This window comes from Myotis myotis, unplaced genomic scaffold, assembly GCF_014108235.1.
Source record: "Myotis myotis isolate mMyoMyo1 unplaced genomic scaffold, mMyoMyo1.p scaffold_m19_p_14, whole genome shotgun sequence".
Classification (NCBI taxonomy): domain Eukaryota; kingdom Metazoa; phylum Chordata; class Mammalia; order Chiroptera; family Vespertilionidae; genus Myotis; species Myotis myotis.
In genome coordinates, this window is record NW_023416318.1 from 43445666 (window position 1) to 43465596 (window position 19931).

Here is a 19931-nt window from a genome sequence, read left to right on the forward strand (position 1 = left end):
CCTTTTTGCTTATCCAGACAGCCTCTCCTATCCCATCCAGATTTTTTTCTTGTTTCTTTAGATTTGTTTCATCTATCCTCATCCTTATCTTTATTTCCACTAAGATTTTTAAAATATTTTCTCTATGTACATTTATTTAATTGCCTCTTTCATTTTCTCCTTTGTGAATAAAACAAACAGGAACTGTCCAAAGATAGGTTTGTGTTTATTTGTTGCATCTGCTCGGCCATCAGAGGCCAGCAGTCCCATTGCTTTGCCAGAATTCTACATCTGCAAATTGTGCTTCTACTAGATGGGTAGCCTCTAAAAAGAGGCTTTCTACTCTACATCATATCCTGAACTTTACTATTGTCACTCAGCCATTCCAGTACTGCCCTACTTAGCATCTGATAGTCTCAATCAGTATTTATTATGTAAATGATGCAGCTTTGGAATAATTAGGAGTAATTAGCACACATGTGCTTTATGCCTTGGTAATAGGTGCCTGCGTGTTAAATTCTGCTGAAGTTTATGGATGCAGATTACTAATCTTGTGCAATTTAGAGCACTCCTTTAATCAAGACCAAAATCAAGACATTATGCCTGCCCTTATGGAGCATAGAGTATAGGCCATACAAGTTATTCTTTAAGGAAAAAGTATTCAAAGGCACTAAGGGGAAAACCATGTATGTTCAGAGTTTTGCTGTGCAAATGGTTTCCTCTTATAGATTCAAAATTTTAGACCAGTGGTTCCCACTAGGTACAGAATATTGAAATTAATACTTCATGGTAAAAAAAAAAAAAGCTTTTATTTTTAGAATGTTTAAATTGGAGAAGAGGCACCAGATGGTCAAAGTTGGGGTCCTCTGATAAAGCAGGTCATATGGCTGATACCTGAGAGTCATCTGGCCTAGAATTGTCCCAGGTTGTTTGGGTTGTTAGATCAGTGGTTCAAACAGATTGCTGGGCCCCACCCCCAGTTTCTGATTCAGGTCTTCGGTGTTCCCTTTCTAACAATTTCCCTGGTGATGCTTATGCTTCTGGCCCAGAGACCACACTTCCAGAACCACTGGAGGACAGATTAGGCAGGGAAAAATTCCTCAGGAGAAATGCACTACATTTTGAGATATTGTGAAGAATGGAGGCAAGGTAAACCATGATTGTTATATATGGAATGTACACCTGACCCAAGTCCATGGCCTTCAGAAAATCACCAAGCATATTTTGCATTAAGTTCAAAGTAAAATGCAAACAGGGCCTGGCGCTATACCTGGTTACTAGGTGTGTGTAACCAGGAAAACTTCAGTAAACATCACCTTACTGAGTCAGGTTTGGACATGTGTCCTTAAACCTCTCTGATCAACAGAAGTGAAATTATTTATAATTATATAATTTTCTTATTTTAAATTCTGACAGGCAGTCTTATACCAAAGTTAAAATTAAAACCTCTATCCAAGTCACCATCAAAAACAGGATTCTTATTAATTATGTTTTGTCCACTTTCTTCAACAAACCTATAATGAGCTACCAAGCATTTCATATCAACATTGACTGGTTGCCAAGGAGACTCCACTGCCACTCTGTACAAGCTCATGTTTCTTATCTCCCATTCTGCTAAAAGGAGGGAAACTCATGGGTCAAGGGCAAGATGCTTGGGAAATAGAGGCTATAAATACAGCCTAAGAATAGAGATCTGAAGTGAACAATATGTTCTCTCTTTCATCCGTTAGCAGCAAAAGTACTTGAGTTCAAATGATAAAACGTGAAGGTTTACAGGCAGAACACCAGCATCCAGAACAGTCAGAAAATCCTTCCTTGCAAAATCCTAGGGAAAGGCCACGGGGAATCAACATCTACCTGCCAGGTCCAAATTTCTTCTATCCTTGGCTTCACCGGAGTCAGGAAAGCTCCCTAATAAGAGAAACTCGGCTATTCTGTACAAAATTGTTCTTTATAGGAACCCCGTCAGAGGTAAGGATAGTTTCTTCACCGAGTTCCAAACCTCTGGACTCTAGAAACTATCTGTTTCTCTTCCAGTGCTGTGCCATTGATTCTGCATAAAATCCTGGAACGCTGGCTCCTCGTGACTTTCCTCCGTAGCTGCAAGGAAAGAAAGGTCAATTCTTTTTCAACTCCCATTAGACAGGTCGGTGAGACCTGCTGCCACCCGTCCATCAGACACAGTACTGTTTCTAAGAAACTAAGTGTTCACTTCTCCCAGTCAGGAAAAATCTCCCAGAGCATACTTACCCTGTGGCCCAAAATGTACAGTTTCTTTTATCTGTAAGTGGGGGAAAAACCCCCCTCATAAAGTAACTAAAATGAGGTCCCACTTCTAAGTATTTTCATCCAAAGGAAATGAAAACGTATGTCCACACCAAGATCTATTAATGAATGTTAATAGCAGCTTTAGTTATTAGAGCTAAAATCTAGAAATAACCCAAATGTCAACCAGGTGGTGAATGCATAAACAAACTGTGATAGATCCATATAATGGAGTATTACTCAACTGTAAAAACACTACTAATACATGCAACAAATCACACAAGCATTATACTGATTGAAAAAAGTTGAATGCAAGTTAAATACTGTCATTCCAATTATAAGACAATCTGGAAAAGGCAAAATTATAGGAACAGAAATTAGATCAGTGATTGCCAGGAACTAGGTATGCAGGAAGGGACTGAATAAAAATGGCTTGAGAGAACTTCGGGGGTAATGGAAGTGTTCTGTATATTGATTATGATGGTGGTTACAAGACTAGATGTGTTAAAACTCCTCAAGAGGCACGTGCGCTCGCTCTCTCTCTCTCTCTCTCTCTCTCTCTCTCTCTCTCTCTCTCTGTCTCTCGCATGCCTGAGTTTTTCCCATCCTTTTCTTCTTCCCCAAAGGCACCTTACCTTTGCCTTTCTCTCTCCTAAGCTCCAAGGGCCGTCTTGGAGGGCCTCACTTCTACTACCTCTGTAACTTTCTAAATAAACTTTCTCTTATAATTTGGGGGGAAAAAATGTACAACTCACCAAACTAGAAACTTTTAAAAGGTGGGTTTTACTTTATAAATTATACTTCAATAAACCTGATTACATGAGGCACTTTACATGTTAGCATCCAGTGCACTGGAATAAAGAGAAGTTTGCTCTTGGTCATAGCGAGGATCTAAAAGGGCTGTTTCAAGAAATAGATTCTGTTCACATTCCATAAAACTATGCCAAGTTAACCCTTTTGGGTTTCCAGAGCCATTTTAACCTCAAAGTGTTACTTGCAGTCTCTTCTGACTAGTTCAGGTCTGCTGAGGCCTCCGTATGTATTCTCAAAGCAATTACAATAAACAAAATCCTAGACTCCTCAGACTGAGTCAGGACCTAACTTGAGAAGACAGACTAATAAAAGGCCTGTAATCAGCTCAATATTAACCATTCAGCAGGAAGGCCAGGCACTCCCAATGCATGAGACTCTTTCCTGGTGCTATACCTTAACAATCTCCTCTCTCCCCAATTTTTTTTTCTTTTTTGTTAATCCTCACCCGAGGATATTTTTTCCATTGATTTTTTTTCTTTTTAGACAGAGTGAAAGGGAGGGGGAGAGAGTGAGAAACATCAATGTGAGAGACACATAGACTGGTTGCCTCCCATACACACCCAGACTGAGGCTGGGGGTCAAGCCTACAACCGAGGTACATGCCCCTGACCAGAATCGAACTTGCAACCCTTCAATCTGCAGGACAATTCTCTAACCACTGAGCAATTGGCTACGGCTCCTCTCCCCTATTACTGGATGCATATTCAAGACCTTCTCTTAACAAGAAGGTCCTGACAAAACTAAATGAGGATAAGCAACTAGTCTGTTTTCATGAGCCACCTCTCACCTCTGTGGTCAATATCATCAGTGTCGCTGTCTGCTTCTTCATCTTCTTCATCCAAGGTTCCCCGAGTGAGGATCAAGTCAGAAGGGTCCCGCCCAGAAGGTAAGCTGTCTACAGAGAAAACACCAGCAGCATGTCATGAACACATGCCTCCTCCAAAAGGTGATTCTGAGTCGGTAAATAACTACAATTTTTAATTTGGCTGGATGAAAGTAGTCATGATAAAATGCAAGATAATACTTCTCCCAAATGTATTGTTAATACCACATAACATTTCAAGTCTAATTCACAAAGTGCTTTCACTATTCTAATAAGAGGTCTTTTTATTGTTTAGGTTTTGTTTTTCTTTAATATATTTTTTTATTGATTTCAGAGAGGAAGGGAGAGGAAGAGATAGAAACATCGATGATGAGAGAGAATCATTGATTGGCTGCCTCCTGCACACTCCCTTTTGGGGGTCGAGCCTGTAACCCGGGCATGTGCCCCTGACCGGAATCAAACTCAAGACCCTTCAGTCCACAGCCCAGCGTTCTAACCACTGAGCAAAACCATCTAGGGCTGAAGATCTTATTTTTAAACTAAGGAAAATAATTCTCAAGTAGCTTGTCTTAGTAGAAATGTCATTCTTTATAAAAATATATATTTTTAATTGATTTCAGAGAGGAAGGGAGAGGGAGAGAGATAGAAACATCAATGATGAGAGAGAATCATTGATCGGCTGCCTCCCACATGCCCCACACTGGGGACCGAGCCCACAACCCAAGCATATGTCCTGACGGGGAATCCAACCATGACCCCCAGGCTCACAGGTCGATGCTCAAACCCTAAGCCATGCCAGCCAGGCTCACTCATTTTTACTAGCTGACAGCTTGGAACAGACGATGGACTTATGCTCAAGACGTTCGAGCAGATCCAGGGTGCTGGTGAGTCAAGGGTCAGTGTGGAGCACCGAGGAAGCTTCCTGGTGGAAATTAAGTTCAGAAAGGGTCGGAAGAGAGCACCGTGTAAAATGACCCAGAGTAGAGGAACCAGGGTATTATTCAGAAATAAGATGGGTGGGGGGAGACTATGGAAAACTGAATATAATAATAGAGGCAAATTCCCTACTGAGGGAAACTCCACAGGGCTGAGCTCCAATAATCAGGAAGAAGTATAATCAGGTTATTCCTTGGCAGGGGATTCCGCCTACAGGGGTCGGTTTCTGTAAGAACCTGAAACCGTGCCAAGTAACCTAAAGCCATGGGAGGACATGACCACTCTCTCTTCAGGTGCCTGAGAGGTCAAGCAGGATGAGCTGGGGAATAGGGCGTCAAAAAGCAGCAACACCAAGGGGCACAAAGCTCAAGTGGCCCGGCCCTGAGAAAGGATGACGGCATGGTGTGCCAACAGTCACTGCTTCATTCTGTGCCCAACTCAGAATTACACAACCATACTTGCGATTTCCCCAAGTGACTGACTGAAACTCCTCCAACTTTTAGCAGGTTATCTAAGGACAGCAGACCCTTTGCAACAGATTTAACAGTTGCCACTTCGTGTATTCATGAGTGATTCCAAGGACCACAGCACATAGAAATTGATGTTGCTGAGGTGTGCAACCAGGACGGCATAGGCAAGTTCATGTAACTGGTCAACCCAGTCCATTTCTCGCATCTCCTCCAAGCAGCTTTGCATGTTCTCTACTAGGAGTATAGCAATAGCTTTCCTGAACAGAACTTCACTCCTTTAAAGGCCAGCCCATCAGTAAGTGTGGATGGGTGGGAGTGTATACATTTAACTATGAGTACCAACCTAGAAATCCCTAGAGAATCAATGACAAAACTAACTCAAAAGTAGCAGAATAAAAAAACTAATGTACAAAAATTGAAAGTTTTGTACACACAAACATCATCAGAAGATATAATCGTTCAAAAAAACTATTTTCAACACTAAAAAGAAGAAAAAAATCCTTGAAATAAATTTAATAAGAAATATGCAAACCCCACATAAGGAAAACATCCCCCTCTTCTCTTTCCGCTCTTAAATATAAGTGTCTTCCTGCCGAGTAGAAATAACATATCCACTTTCAGTCCCTAACACCAAAGACCCTCCAATACCTGTCGCAGCTCCTGTGTCCAAGGCAACAGAGCCCATATCTTTCTGAAGGCGTTCTAGTTGTTCTTTCTGCTGCTGGCTCTGTGCACTGGCCTGTACATGTAGAGAAAGCTATCATTAGATTCAAAAAAGGGCCCCAAGTCAGATGTATCTTCTGACTGGAGATGACCAATTATACAAATGCCAGAGACTTCCTAAACATTGAGGCAGATAAGGGATGGCTGATATGGATAGAAACACTGAGTAGTATGGGCCCAGATTAGCAATTCAGGCTGGAGGGCTCTGGAGACTGAATCAGAAGTTCCAGGAACTGGACACAAAATACACCAAAAGACCGCTCAAACAGATACAGGAGGAAGACTCGGTGATATGGAGCCCAGTGCGGCCAGTGGGGACAGGACACCTGATCCGTTGAAATGAGAGTTGTGAGCCACCTCTCTTTTCCTAAACAAAACTCTACAACTAGCCTTTAAATGGACCTCGGAGTAGGGGTGGGGGTAGGGTGCAATAAGGGCTTAGCACATATCTGATTTTTAAAAGTTTTTTTAAAATATATTGATTTTAGAGGGAGAGGAATTGGAGGGGGAGGACACATCAATTTGTTGGCATATCAGAACGACACTCTAACCAATTGAATTTCCTTGCCAGGGCAGAAAAATCTGGCTTTTAAAACTTCAAATAAAGAAAAGTTAAATAACTTAAGGGACCTTTCTACATCCAGAAAGCACACATAGACATTTACAAATTTAAATTAACAAGTATCTAAAAGACACACTGATGGCCGAAACAAAAGTATTAATGGCAGGAGGATAAGTGTATGGTTTAAGGTTGTTTTTTTAGTGGCCCTAAAACACACAAACAGCCTCCTCTCTTACCAGTGATTTCTTCAGACGTTCATATTCAGGACGATACTCCCTGAAAGAGAAACAATTTCTAAATTGCTGTGTTTAAAATATGTCCTGCCTGCCCACACTTCCCTTCTGTTTTCCTAGGGATCTGAAAATAAAAAAAGGTCTTACTTAACTGAACGTCAGGCATAACAAGTGTAACTCACTGAAATGCTATCCCTATGGAATTAAAAGCCAGGGTACCGCCCTAGCCGGCTTGGCCCAGTGGATAGAGCGTCAGTCTGTGGACTGAAGGGTCCCAAGTTCAATTCCGGCCAAGAGCACAAGCCTGGGTTTCGGCCTCGACCCCCAGTAGGGGGTGTGCAGGAGGCAGCCGATCAATGATTCTCTCTCATTGATGTTTCTGTCTCTCTCCTTCTTCGTTCCTGTCCAAGGTACCTGTCCTCACCTGGGAAACTAGAAAAAAGAAAAATGTCTGACTGCTGAGCTGGAAAGATTAACTCTAGAGACAATGACTAATGAGCTTATTAGCATTCATATGGATAAACATTTGAGATGAGTAAAAGAATCGAGGACTGCTGGGTTCAGGAAGCCCAATATATATTAACTTTTAATTATGTGGTTTTAACAGGGCAACTATGAAAGGACACAAAGCAGTCTTTTCCTAAGGCTTTGATCACACACGATCACACACACACACACAAAACCCTTATCTAATGAATCAAACTCAAAATAATGTGTCTGAAAACCACAATGTGTTTGTTAGGATCTTGCTATTTATGGGGCCACAGGAGCATGTGGGGATGCAGCAACTAACAGGCTACAGACCTACGGAAAGTATCTGCATGCTCTGACTCCACTTTCCTTTAGGTAAATGGAATTCCAATATTAATTATGACAAGTAATAACAATCATTTATTATGAAACGTGCTTACTATGTGTCAGCAATTGCACTGGGTGCTCCAGATGTTTTCTCAAATAATTCTCACAACAACCTTAGCAATGCATGCTATTATCCCTGAACTACAACTGAGGAAGCTTGCAGAAGTTATTCATTAAGTGGAGGAAACAGAAACCCAACTCTTAACTGTCTGACTCCAAAGCATTAAAGCTAATGGGGTCGTCCAATGTGGAAAACAGCCAAATCAAGTCCGCTGCCTATTTTTATAATAATGTTTTACTGGAACACAGCCACGTTCATTCATTTATAAACTGTCTATGGATTCTTTTTTGCTAAAACAGAATTGAACAGTTGCAACAGAGATCACAAAGTCCACAAAGTCTAAAATGATTATTATCTGGCTTTTCACAGAAAGTCTGGTGACTCCTGCCTGCTCTTACTCATTAAATACAGTGAAGATTTTATACTCCTATTTTTTAAAAACAGTTAATGGGGATTAGTTACCCCTAAGTGTGGTCAGTACACATACGCATGGCAAATGTAATATATATGCTATGAAAACCAAAATGCTTTGCCTGGCAAAACTGCTATCATATCAGCATTGTGGGTCATTAAGAATGTCATCAATAGAATTGTCCTTTGTTCTCACCTTTCATATTCTTCCGCAGCACTGGTGACTTGCACGAAGAGTTCATCTAAGCCTGTACCCAGAACAGCAGACACACCTACCACCTGACAAAAGCAACATTAATGCCACTGAGCAAAGAGATGTATATTTTTTAATGGTGTACATTATTTTGTTCAAATTTCATTAAAATCTTCACAAAAAAGTTTAGATACTTAAGTCTCTGGCAAAGAATAAAAGCTAAACCAGAAAGCAGCATGTCTACTAAAAAGTCATGGAAATAAGTCTAAGGCAAATAGAGAATTGAACAAGAAAGATAATTAGGGACAAACAAGTAGCAGGGCTTTTTATCTATTCTCTATCAAATCAAACCACTGTCTGTTCTCTATGAAAATTAGTATGTCAGTGCCTTTACTTGGGCAATTAACATAGGCTCTGGCACTCACACCCACTTTTGCTTATACAAATCTTACCCTCCCTTCAAAGCATACTCTAAAGCTATATCCTCCAACATTTCTCATGTCAAGTGATCTTCCCTCTCACTACCATCAGGGCCAAATTCCAATCTTTCTTAATTCTGTTTTAATTCTGTGTGTAGCTTTCCCTTCTAATTAGACCATAAACTCTCTGAGGGTAAGGTCTCTATCTATTCATCTATAAACCTCCAGTATTTAATAAGTTAATGCTTTAAAATTTACTTTTCAAAAAGTAATGAATTTCCTTCCTAAGATGGTTCAAAGCCAGCCCCATTGGGTTAAGATGTGATCTGGGGAAACTGTCGGTATGAGCAGAAGAGAACGTTTACCCTGAGTGAGCTGTAAAATTCATCTAACACCAAGCTCATCGAACGAGTCAGGTTACTGACATATGTAGTCTCTTGATTCAAGGCATCTTGGAAAGCCTCAAAATCTTGCATCCATTCCACTGCAAAGCTGTGATCAATGATGTCAGTCTGCAACAGAGAGAAGCCAACTATGAGAAACCAGAGATGAGTTTAGAGACCAAATAATGCCCCTCCCCCCCTTTTTTAATTAAGTAGTGATAATAAGCAATTATTCAGGGGTGAGGGGAGGTAGAAGAGGGTATGGGGTACAAATAGTGATGGAAGGAGATTTGACTTGGGGTGATGAACACACAATAGTGTACAGATGATGTATTATAGAATTTTACATCTGAAACGTATACAGTGTTATCAACCAATGTCACCCAATAAATTCAATAAAGAAAGAAAGCAATCATTCATATATTTTCTTTCTCTGCTTTCCCCAGTTCCTCTTCCACTACAACAAGCCATAAAGAACCAAGATTGCTGTATAGTGTTAATTAAATGAAGTTATATGTTCTCCTCACTATCCACTGCCAAGTCACCATGACCACAGTGGATGCCAGCCCATTCCAGGCTCTAAAGTCAACTAGTCTGCTGTATCCTAGCTATCAATCAACAGGGAAGTTTTGTCTTTTTGTTTTAGTTGCCACTTCCAATAGACTAGCAGTCCCATCTCCGCCCATTGTCTCGATTCTGAGGAATAATCCACACCCTACAAGTGAGGGGCTGCTCTATCTAGGCTGAAATAACTTGGGATGAAAGTCAGTGATAAATATTCAATCTGACTGAATCTTCTCCCTAGAAGTGCCCATGACTGTTTCAGTTAAGCTTGAATCTACTCTCCTGCCTCTAAATAACATTTCCCACCTATTCCAAATCTTCCAATAACACAAAGTTCTGATGAAAAACAAATACAGGACTGAATCACAACAGAAGGATCCACTTACTTTATTCATGACCACAATGAAAGGAAGCTTGGTTTTGTACAAGATGCTGAAAAATCAAACATCAAAACATTATCAGTAAAAACACTGCAGCTCTTGTTTACCATGTCAGTCAGTTGGAACTGAGTAAAGGGGACTGAGTTCAGACTCGAAGTATAAGGTATCCATTCTTACAAGGCACAAGTCCTCCTCTCCCAAGAGAAAAACCACCCCCACCATCACAACAAACACACACACATAACTCTCTTTCTTTAAGAATGCTTTGCTACTGATTCTATTTTCTGTGTGTGTGTGTGTGTGTGTGTGTGTGTGTGTGTGTGTGTGTTTGGTTGCTTGTTTTTACCAAATAATTGTCTTTTAAACAACTAATATAAAAATAAGCAAATGGCCCTAGCTGGTTTGGCTCAGTGGATAGAGCATCAGCCTGTGGACTGAAGGGTCCCAGGTTCAATTCCGGACAAGGGCACATACCTGGGTTGTGTGTGGGCTTGATCCCCAGAAGGGGACGTGCAGGAGGCAGCCAATCAATGTTTTTCTCTCATCATTGATGTTTCTATCTCTCTTTCCCTCTCCCTTCCTCTCTGAAATCAATAAAGATATTTTTTTTAAAAAATGAGCAAATGCTGTCAGTCATCAGATTTCTATTTGGACTAGGATTTCTTGCATCAAATAAGAGACATCCCTAATCATACTCAAAGGGGCAAATGTTGGTGATGGCTTTTCTGCACCCCCAAAAATCCAATTCTCTCAGCTTCAATAACGGCATGCCTTGCTCCTAGATCTAATGTATTCACATAACCTAGTGAGGCATGTCCTTCCTCTCCTAATCATCCCGCCGTTGGGGCAAACCTGTGTGTTTTAGAATTATGGATAACCTTTTTACTCATAATCTCTCCCCATGTTATAATTTCCCATGTTATCATAATACAGAAAAGGAGCTCTGTTTTATTTAGACTTGGATCTCACTGAACTGGGAGCAACTACCAGAAGATTCACACTCACACACTACCTCTTTCTGTAGCAAGCACGGAGGAAGATGAGAAGCTGCTGACAGAGAACGCCAAGAGCACATGTGCCTCTTTTCTCTTCTGACCCCTCCCCAACTCACAACCACTAAAGTGAGTGGCAAACCTGAATGAGCACAAATCTAGGGATACGCACTCAGGACTCAAAGAAGAAGAGGAGGCCTCATACCTTGATGTAATATCATGCCCAGCAATAATCAATTACCTGCAGGCATAGAGCATGTTGGACATGAAGGTCACTGGGTTGGTACTTCTTGATGTGTCCATTACATAAATGACAATCGTTGGAAATGAGGATGCCTAAAGCCACAAAATAATCAAAGCCTTAGCCAGAGGGCTCATGATCTGTTCCCAGATTTTTCCTATCTTCTTTAGCAAGAGAGAACCACTTTACAGAGCTTTTATTACTCCCTTCTACATAAGGTCCCAGGCAATAAAAAAAGTCTAGCTCTCAGTAATACCTACAATACTCACCAGGGCCTCTGTGATGATTGTCCCAGAAGCTGACCAGGTGAACACTTCAATCTGCCCAGGTGTGTCAATCAAGACATATCTGTGTCAAGAAAGACCATTAAAGAAGTATTACACTTGTACAATGCTGAAAATACCCCATTACACAAAACATCAAACTACTGGTTATCCAAGATTGGAATACACTCTTCACATTGCCAAGTCTACCTTCCTCCCATTGTCTTTAAAATGCATACCACATTCCCCCAAGTTTTGTTCAATGTCCAATATTCATGCTAATGGATAAGAGCAGCAGTGCGGCCTGAACCGGTTTGGCTCAGTGGATAGAGCGTCGGCCTGAGGACTGAAGGGTCCCAGGTTCGATTCTAGTCAAGGGCATGTACCTGGGTTGCGGGCACATCCCCAGTGGGGGGCGTGCAGGAGGCAGCTGATCGATGTTTCTCTCTCATCGATGATTCTAACTCTCTATCCCTCTCCCTTCCTCTCTGTAAAAAATCAATAGAGTATATTTTTTTTTAAAAAGAGCAGCAGTGCATAAATTACTGCAAATGATCACAGGAGACTGTGTGATAGTTATAGATACACACTGCATTAAAAATGAGATAAGAAAAACCAGAATATAAATCTCTTGAGAAACTATCCAGTTGCTTAGAGGAGGGGGTGGGACAGGCGAGTGATAGCTAAAGAATACAGGGTTTCTTGTTGAGGTGATGAAAATGATCTAAAATTGCTGCTAGCTGCACAATTCTGTGACTATACTAAAAGTCAGTGAATTGTACACTTTAAATGGGAGAATTGCATGGAATGTGACTTATATCTCAATAAAGCTGTTTTAAAAATGAGCAAAGAATTTAAATAGACACTTCTACAATTATATACCAATGACCAATAAATAGATGAAATGATGCTCAATATCATTAATCCTTGAGGGAATACAAATCAAAACCACAATGCAATACCACCTCACACCCACACACCCACTAAGACAGTTATAATAAAAAACAAAGATATAACAAATATTGACAAGGACGTGGAGAAACTGGAACCCTCATGCACTGCTGGTGGGAATGTAAAATGGTGCAGCCAATAGGAGCTGGGGAAAAAGAAAGATTGCTAATGTGTATGACATTTCTTTTGGGATAATAAAAATGTTCTGAAATTAGACAGTAGGAATCAATACACAATTTTATGAGTATACTAAACACCACTAAATTATATAAAGGAGTGAACTTTATGGTATATGAGTTTATATCGCAAGAAAGATTTTTTAAAATATATTTTTATTGATTTCAGAGAGGAAGGGAGGAGAGAGAGAGAGAAACATCAATGGTGAGAGAGAATCATTGATCAGCTGTCTCCTGCATGCCCCCTACAGGGGAGCAAGCACACAACCCAGGCATGTGTCCTTGACCAGAACTGAACCCAGGATCCTTCAGTCCACAGGCCGACACTCTATTCACTGAGCCAAACCAGCTGGGGCTCAAGAAAAATATTTTTTAAAACTACCTCTTTTATGATACTATTTTTGCAAAACACCTTATCCCTCCATTCTTCTACTTATGTATATATGCATAGAAACATGTGAAATGATAGTCACTGGTAGTAATAATAATGATAGTTATTTCTAGTGGGTCTAGTGGGTGATAACTGCACCTTTTAAATTATGTATGGTTTGAATTGGTTTTTTTAAAATATATTTTTACTGGTTTCAGAGAGAAAGGAAGAGGGAAGGAGAGAGAGACAGAAACATCAATGATGAGAGAGAATCATGGATCAGCTGCCTCCTGCAGGATCAAACCCACAACCTGGGCATGTGCCCTGATGGGGAGTCAAACCATGATCTCCTGGTGCATAACCTCTGAACGATACCAACCAAGTTGAATTCTTTGTAAGGGTCATATATCTTTTTTTATAAAAATAATGAATTATCTTTCTTTTTTTTAAAGCAAACCTATTAAAAACCTATTAACAGTTAATCTATTAACAGTGGGTAATAATAAACAAATATTTTATTTTATATTTTGAAACTTTTAAAATTAAAAAACAATTATTCTCTCTGATTTATGTAAATTATATTCGTTTAAGAGTTAGAAAGATGTTTCAGAGATTTTAATGCCAACAAATATGGTTTCCCAAAAGAAAACAGAGACAAAGTTTCAAAATATCTCCTAAGAAGCCATGAGCATATACCAAAGAGGCTGGGGATAGAATACTATTAAATTTAGCTCTACACTATATAGCATCTTAATGATTTTCTTGACTATCTTTTTTTTCATTTCTAATAGTTTCATCTTAACCTAAACTCTTTCAAAACTTAATGCTAACCCAAAATCTTTCCAAAAAGCCTAGAAAAGTGTTAACTACAGAGTAATAAACAGGCGCTAAACTGAAATCACTTACTTAGACATGTTCTGGGCCTTCTCAATAAATTTCATCACCTAAAAGAAAAAGATGCCAATTACAACAGGAGCCGATTTCAGCATAAAATCACAGGGTCCTCTCCAAGTGGCCTGCTTTATAGGTACCATCAACTATTGAATCTCTGTGTTCTCAATCTTAGGACACCAACTAATAAACTCACTGAACCACAGAAACACAGCCACATCAGCAGCACTGCAGCATCCTGGAGCACAGGGCAAGGGTCTGAGAAGCTGATAACTGTCACAAGTTTAAAAAGCCCCATTATTTTTCTGTTCCATGCCTGCTAGCTCATCTCTCCCCTCATCCCTTTACTCCATCCTCAGGGTAACACTATATGCCAATAACAGATCAAGAAACAAACACGGTCTCCTGTATTTGTTTTACTGGCTGTCCCAAATATTAAATATGAAGTGCTCATAAAACTGATCATCCTCTCATACTAGTAGCCTATTTCTCTGTCTACCAAAATGCCTATTTATTTTCTACTGGAGACCCGGTGCACGAATTCATGCACGAGCGGGGTCCGGTCAGCCTGCCCCAGTCGGGGTGATCAGGCTGGGCTGGCCAGGGGAAGGGGACCGCCAGGGGAAGGAGATACGGGAGGTTGGCTGGCCAGCCCTGCCCCTAATTGGGGTGGGGGGGCAATTAGGGGTGGGGGTAGCCAGGGGGAGGGGCCGAAGGCAGTTGGCAGGCCAGCCCCACCCCCTGTCCAACTCCCGGTCCAACTCCCAGTCGAGGGGACAATTTGCATATTAGCCTTTCATTATATAGAAGGATATTTATATCCAAGGTTAATTGCTCTTCTTTCCCAATGTTATCAAACTAAGGTATTTAAGAGCCACTGGTTTTTACAGTCATGCCTATATGAGTGAAAACAGACAGACATACCTGATCAAATCTAGTAGCAAAGAGATTGAGTGAGGTCACTATGCCACCATTGGGTCCAAGTCCATATCTAGACACTAAGTTGAGGATTTAAATTGTTTATAGATGAAATGAGATGATAAAGTTCATACCCAGGACATCACTCACACAAACATTATAATATTAGTGGTCCATTAATGAATATTGGCAAGCTAATCCTTGACTTAGTATGTACTACACAGCTGTAACTTCATAGGAAACATTCATCAAGGTCTTCTTCATTTATTTGTTGTTTTAAGGAGGGCCAGGCAAAATGAACAAACTAAAGGCACCAAAACATAATAGACAGATGCATCAGGCAGTGACAGCCTGCTAGCATTAGCTAGTACGATCATCTATATAACACTCCTTGCTCTGATCCTCACTAATCAAGCAACTTGCTGATTATAATTAGTTTTCCTACCTAGACTTACCTAGAGGGAAAGTACACATTTCACATAGCAATGTACCAAGAGGTGATCCTACTCATTTCTGGGTTTCCCAGTTTGAAGAGGTGATGACCAATGGATGTAGCTTCCAAGGCAATGCTACTTTCTGGGTCCTAGGCACGCTACCAGCTTGCCTCTCATTATCTACGCCCTCTAATTACAACAGCCTGCCATCTGGGAATTTGGTAAAAAAAAAAACTAAAATCGCAAGCCCAAAGAATATTTCTAATCACCTACAATACTTTTTCCCAGCTTCATCTTTCATTTTCCTAATAAAGTGACTTTAAAGTAATCAAAATGATTTTGCTAGTATATTTCACAAGGAAACCCAAAAACTTTCCTTCAAAGCTGCAAAATACAGAGAGAGTCAACACCAAAGACGACGTAAAAAAAGGATACTGTTTCATGACTTCTTTATACTTCACAGTGTCACGAATATCTGGGGAAAGAGGGTGAAGAATTAATTAGAATTTAACACATAAGAAACAATATAGCTTGAGGCTCTCCACCAATAATATCCTAAGCCAAGAGGTCTCTCAAGTCATCTCTGATCCCCTGAGGAAAAAAAATAAGTTTCCCTCTAAGCATGAGTTACTTTTCAAATTTGTTTTGTAATTTTTAAGCCAAGATCATTGAACTGTGATGAAAAAGAAGCAAAATTGTGAGGAAAAGAATAGAAGGGCAGAAGGTGTCCTGTACTTTCTCTACCAGCAAGAAATGAAAAGTAGCTTTTAGTATTCCCTTGTCAGCATTCTCTTCTACCAGCTTCACAATGGTTCCTGTCCTTACAAAGGATAGCTGTCAAGTCCCCCATGAAGAATGTTAGGTTACAACTTCTCAAGCTACGGTTGAGATGTTCTGAGATAGGGAGAAAAGTTTTATGCACTTAAACACCTTGTCAGTAATCATATGAATAGAAAAAGGGCGCTAAATCAAGAAAAAACTGTTTATTTCTTATTAACTGCTACTGATAACAAAGGTAATGCAGACATGATTTTTAAAAAGTAATTAATTTATCCAGTAATATCTAACTAAACCTATCTACCAGTCTATAAACCTACCCCATCAACTATTAGAATTCCACCCTTTAAGTGAGATGGGAGATTTTTTCCCCCAAATCCTTTGCCATATATATATATGTGTGTGTGTGTGTGTGTGTGTGTGTGTGTGTATGTATATATATGTATATGTATACATGTGTATGTGTGTGTGTGTGTGTATCTCCAGCAAACCTTCGGCGCAGAGGACAATGCTCACCTAACTGAGCCACACTGGCCAGAGCACAATTTCTGCTTCTTAACATAAGGCCTTCCTTTGTTTGGGTTGTAAGCATCTTGACAGGATTAAGAAGAGATAAAAAGATTACCACAGTGAAAGTCTAGATCAGGAAGCCTAGATCCTATCAAGAAACATGACATTGGATCACATCCATTCTCACCTTTTTATAGTCACAGATTCCTATTAGGATAACTGGGAACCTCTCCCCAAAACAATGCACATATGCATATCTATGCACATTCTTCCATGTAATTTTGGGAGTGGAAGCAAGGTTCCTACAAATCATTAAGTGAAATACCACACAAAAACCATTATACTCTAACTAAACTTTGAGAAAAATCTATATATATATAAAACCCTAATATGCAAATAGACCGAAGGGTGGGACAACCAAACAATCAGTCACTATGACGTGCACTGACCACCAGGGGGCGCGCATGGAACATAAAGGGCCACGGCGCAATGGGGGAGGGGGGTGGGGGGGAGGCGCGCCAGACCAAGGCGGGGCACCAGTCACTGTCATCCGGTGAGCCTCTGGTGGTTACTGAAAATTCCTTGCTCCTACGCACTGCGGTCCTGCCGCGCTCACACCTGTGCTGGTGTCAGCCCTGCTTGCACCCGCTGCCAGCACCAGCCCCGATCACTCAGCACTGTCAGCAGGTGCGAGCTGCGACTGCCAGCCCCAATCACCCCTGAGGGCTTCTCCACCTCCCCCTGCTCCTGAGGGGCAATCAGGGCAGCAGCCGCAGCTCGCACTCACTGACAATGCCAGCCCTGCTCACACCTGCTCCTGGCGCCGGCCCCAATTGCTCCACATCGTCAGCAGGTGTGAGTGGGGCCGGCACTGTCAGCGCATGGGAGCAGGGCTGCCGGCAGACAGGGAACCGGGGGCCAAGGCAGGAGGGGCTGGGTGGGGGCACGGAGGATGGGCCAAGTCCTGCCTCCATGCCCACCACAGCCTTGTGGTCCACAGTTCAAGGTGCACGAATTCGTGCACTGAGCCCCTAGTAAACTAAATAAAGAGGTGCATATATGAGAGCCGGCTGAAGGGTTTAGGGCCTAGAAGTGAGAAACCACTTCATTTTCCCAAACAACAATAGCCTGATACCTCAGGGTCAGGAAGGAGAAATAACACTGAGTAGAAAGGAAACAAAGGGAAAGGAGTAAACAGAGAAAATGTGAATAAGGCAGAAGCCTGTTCAAGAATTCTAGCAAATCCATGGGAAATGAAAGTAGGTAGTTTAGAAAAAAATGAAAGCATTGAAAACTGGCAGGCTGGAGGGTTTCCATTCCAAGCAACTTTATACAAAACGGTAGTTTACTCACCAATATTGGCAGGAAAGGGAACTTCATGCACAGCTGGGTCGAGATTGATCACATAAGGTGGAGAGCCTTGGCTGTGCAGATGTCCTGTGAGCCTCTACAGAGATGTGAGGTGCGGGATGGAGACAGACAAAGAGGGCATGATAAGAGGACAAAGGACATTTCCCTCCATCTGAAATACTCACCTCCAACATTCAACTCTCAGCTGAAATGCAATTCTTTCTTTATTACCCGTTTAACAGAGCCTCCTCTTCCCTCCATCACTTATTTACTTGCTTTGTGTGGGGTTTTTATCCTATCACCTCCAATAAACCAGTAGTTCCATGAATGCAGAACCTTGTCAACCTCATTTTCACTGTTTCCCCATTGCCGGTGTTAGACTCAAAATGATGACAGTAACCAGGCAGCAAGTGCTCCGAAGAATGAAAGTTTTGCAGTTTCTTTTACTTATGCATTTGGAATTAAGGAGGAAGATGACATAAAGTTGGAGAAAGAAAGGCGGAAAGTGGATGGTTAATAAGATTACATGCTCTCTTGAAAAAGAGGCATTTCAAAGGTGAGTTAACCCAGATGCGTGCACACACACAAAAAAATGAACAGGACTTGCTTAGAGCACATGTAAACATTTTACCAAAGAAGTTATATGCTGGGGTGTGACTACCTACCAAGACCTGCCCAGTTAAGAATTTATGATCCATATTATCTCACTCATATGTGGAATCTAATGAACAAAATAAACAAAATAGAAACAGGCTCACAGATAGAGAACAGACTGACAACTGTCAGAGGAGAGGTAGGGTTGCAGTGCTGGGTGAAAAAGGTGAAGAGGTTAAACAAAGAATAAGACTCACAGGCACAGACAACAACTGGCGATTGCCAGAGGGGGAGAAGGGTGCGGGTTGGTAGAAGAGGGTAAAGGCGGGATAAATGGCGAAGGAAGGAGACCTGACTTGGGGTGGAGAACACGATACAATATACAGATGATGTACTATAGACTGGACATCTGAAACCTATGTAATTTTATTAACCAATTGCACCCCAACAAATTCAATTAAAAACTAATTTATGATCCAATCACCCTGTGAGGTTAGAAATAGAAACAGGCTCATAGATAGAGGACAGACTGACAACTGTCAGAGGAGAGGTGGGGTTGCAGTTATTACACTTATTACGGCACCCCTTTTCTGTTCACACAACAAATAGCTAATTCTTTAGCCATCTATGCCGAAAGCCTGCGTGGTAGCACTCTGCACTATGAATCGCGTTACTTGTAAGTCAGCCTCTGCCTTCAAGTCAGCAATTTTGCCGGCAGGACAACCGCAGTACCAGGTGGTAAGCGGCACCCGGTATGCACTCCAGGCGCCTTGCTGAGCCCAGGCTCCGGTGCAACGTCTCCGAGGACCCCCGGAGCCACGCGCCGGCCCTCCCGCTCCTCGGGAAGCCCTCCCCTCCCGCTTCCCGGCCTTCCACCGCCTCTCGCGCACACCTGCTTCGCCCGCGCCATGTACCTCACCTGTACGAAGGTGGTTTTCCCAGACCCCGCCATCCCCAACACCAACAGACACACTGGGGGCCGAGGACCCCCGGACGCCTGAGGCCCGGCTGCAGCCGCGGGCGCCGCCATCTTCCTCCTGGCTCCGCCCACTCGACCATCGAGACGTCACGTGGCTAGAGAGACTTCCGCCGCGGCGGCTGGGAGACGGAATGGGACTGGCTCCGACCGCTCAGAAGAGCATCCTCCGGTCCCGACCGGGCTCGGGAGGAGCCAACCGGGAGCCTTGTCGGGGGAGTGGAGGCGCTGGGAGGACTGGAGCGAGCGAACCGGAAGAAGAGCACGGCCTGGGTTCGCAGGAGAACGGACGAGATGAGATCCCGAGAGCAGGGCTCCCATGATGCAAAAAAGAGAGTGCGTTTCACTTCCGTCCCCCAAAGGAGCCAGGACTAGATTCCGGAGAACCGACTGCTAGGGCTGAGCCGGGCGAGGG

General features: G+C 42.0%; 1 protein-coding gene across 1 annotated transcript; it reads right to left on the reverse strand.

Annotated features, from left to right (window-relative positions):
* Window positions 1–762: 762 nt before the first annotated feature.
* Window positions 763–19610, reverse strand: GPN1 (GPN-loop GTPase 1). The gene is given in 15 exon segments (XM_036335022.1): window positions 763–2035; window positions 2038–2079; window positions 3845–3952; window positions 5935–6025; window positions 6808–6847; window positions 8331–8413; window positions 9112–9258; window positions 10080–10125; window positions 11307–11401; window positions 11576–11654; window positions 13973–14010; window positions 14882–14948; window positions 15745–15784; window positions 17950–18043; window positions 19460–19610. Coding segments are annotated over 15 exon segments (1119 nt in total). The 5' UTR covers window positions 19571–19610; the 3' UTR covers window positions 763–1997.
* Window positions 19611–19931: the final 321 nt, after the last annotated feature.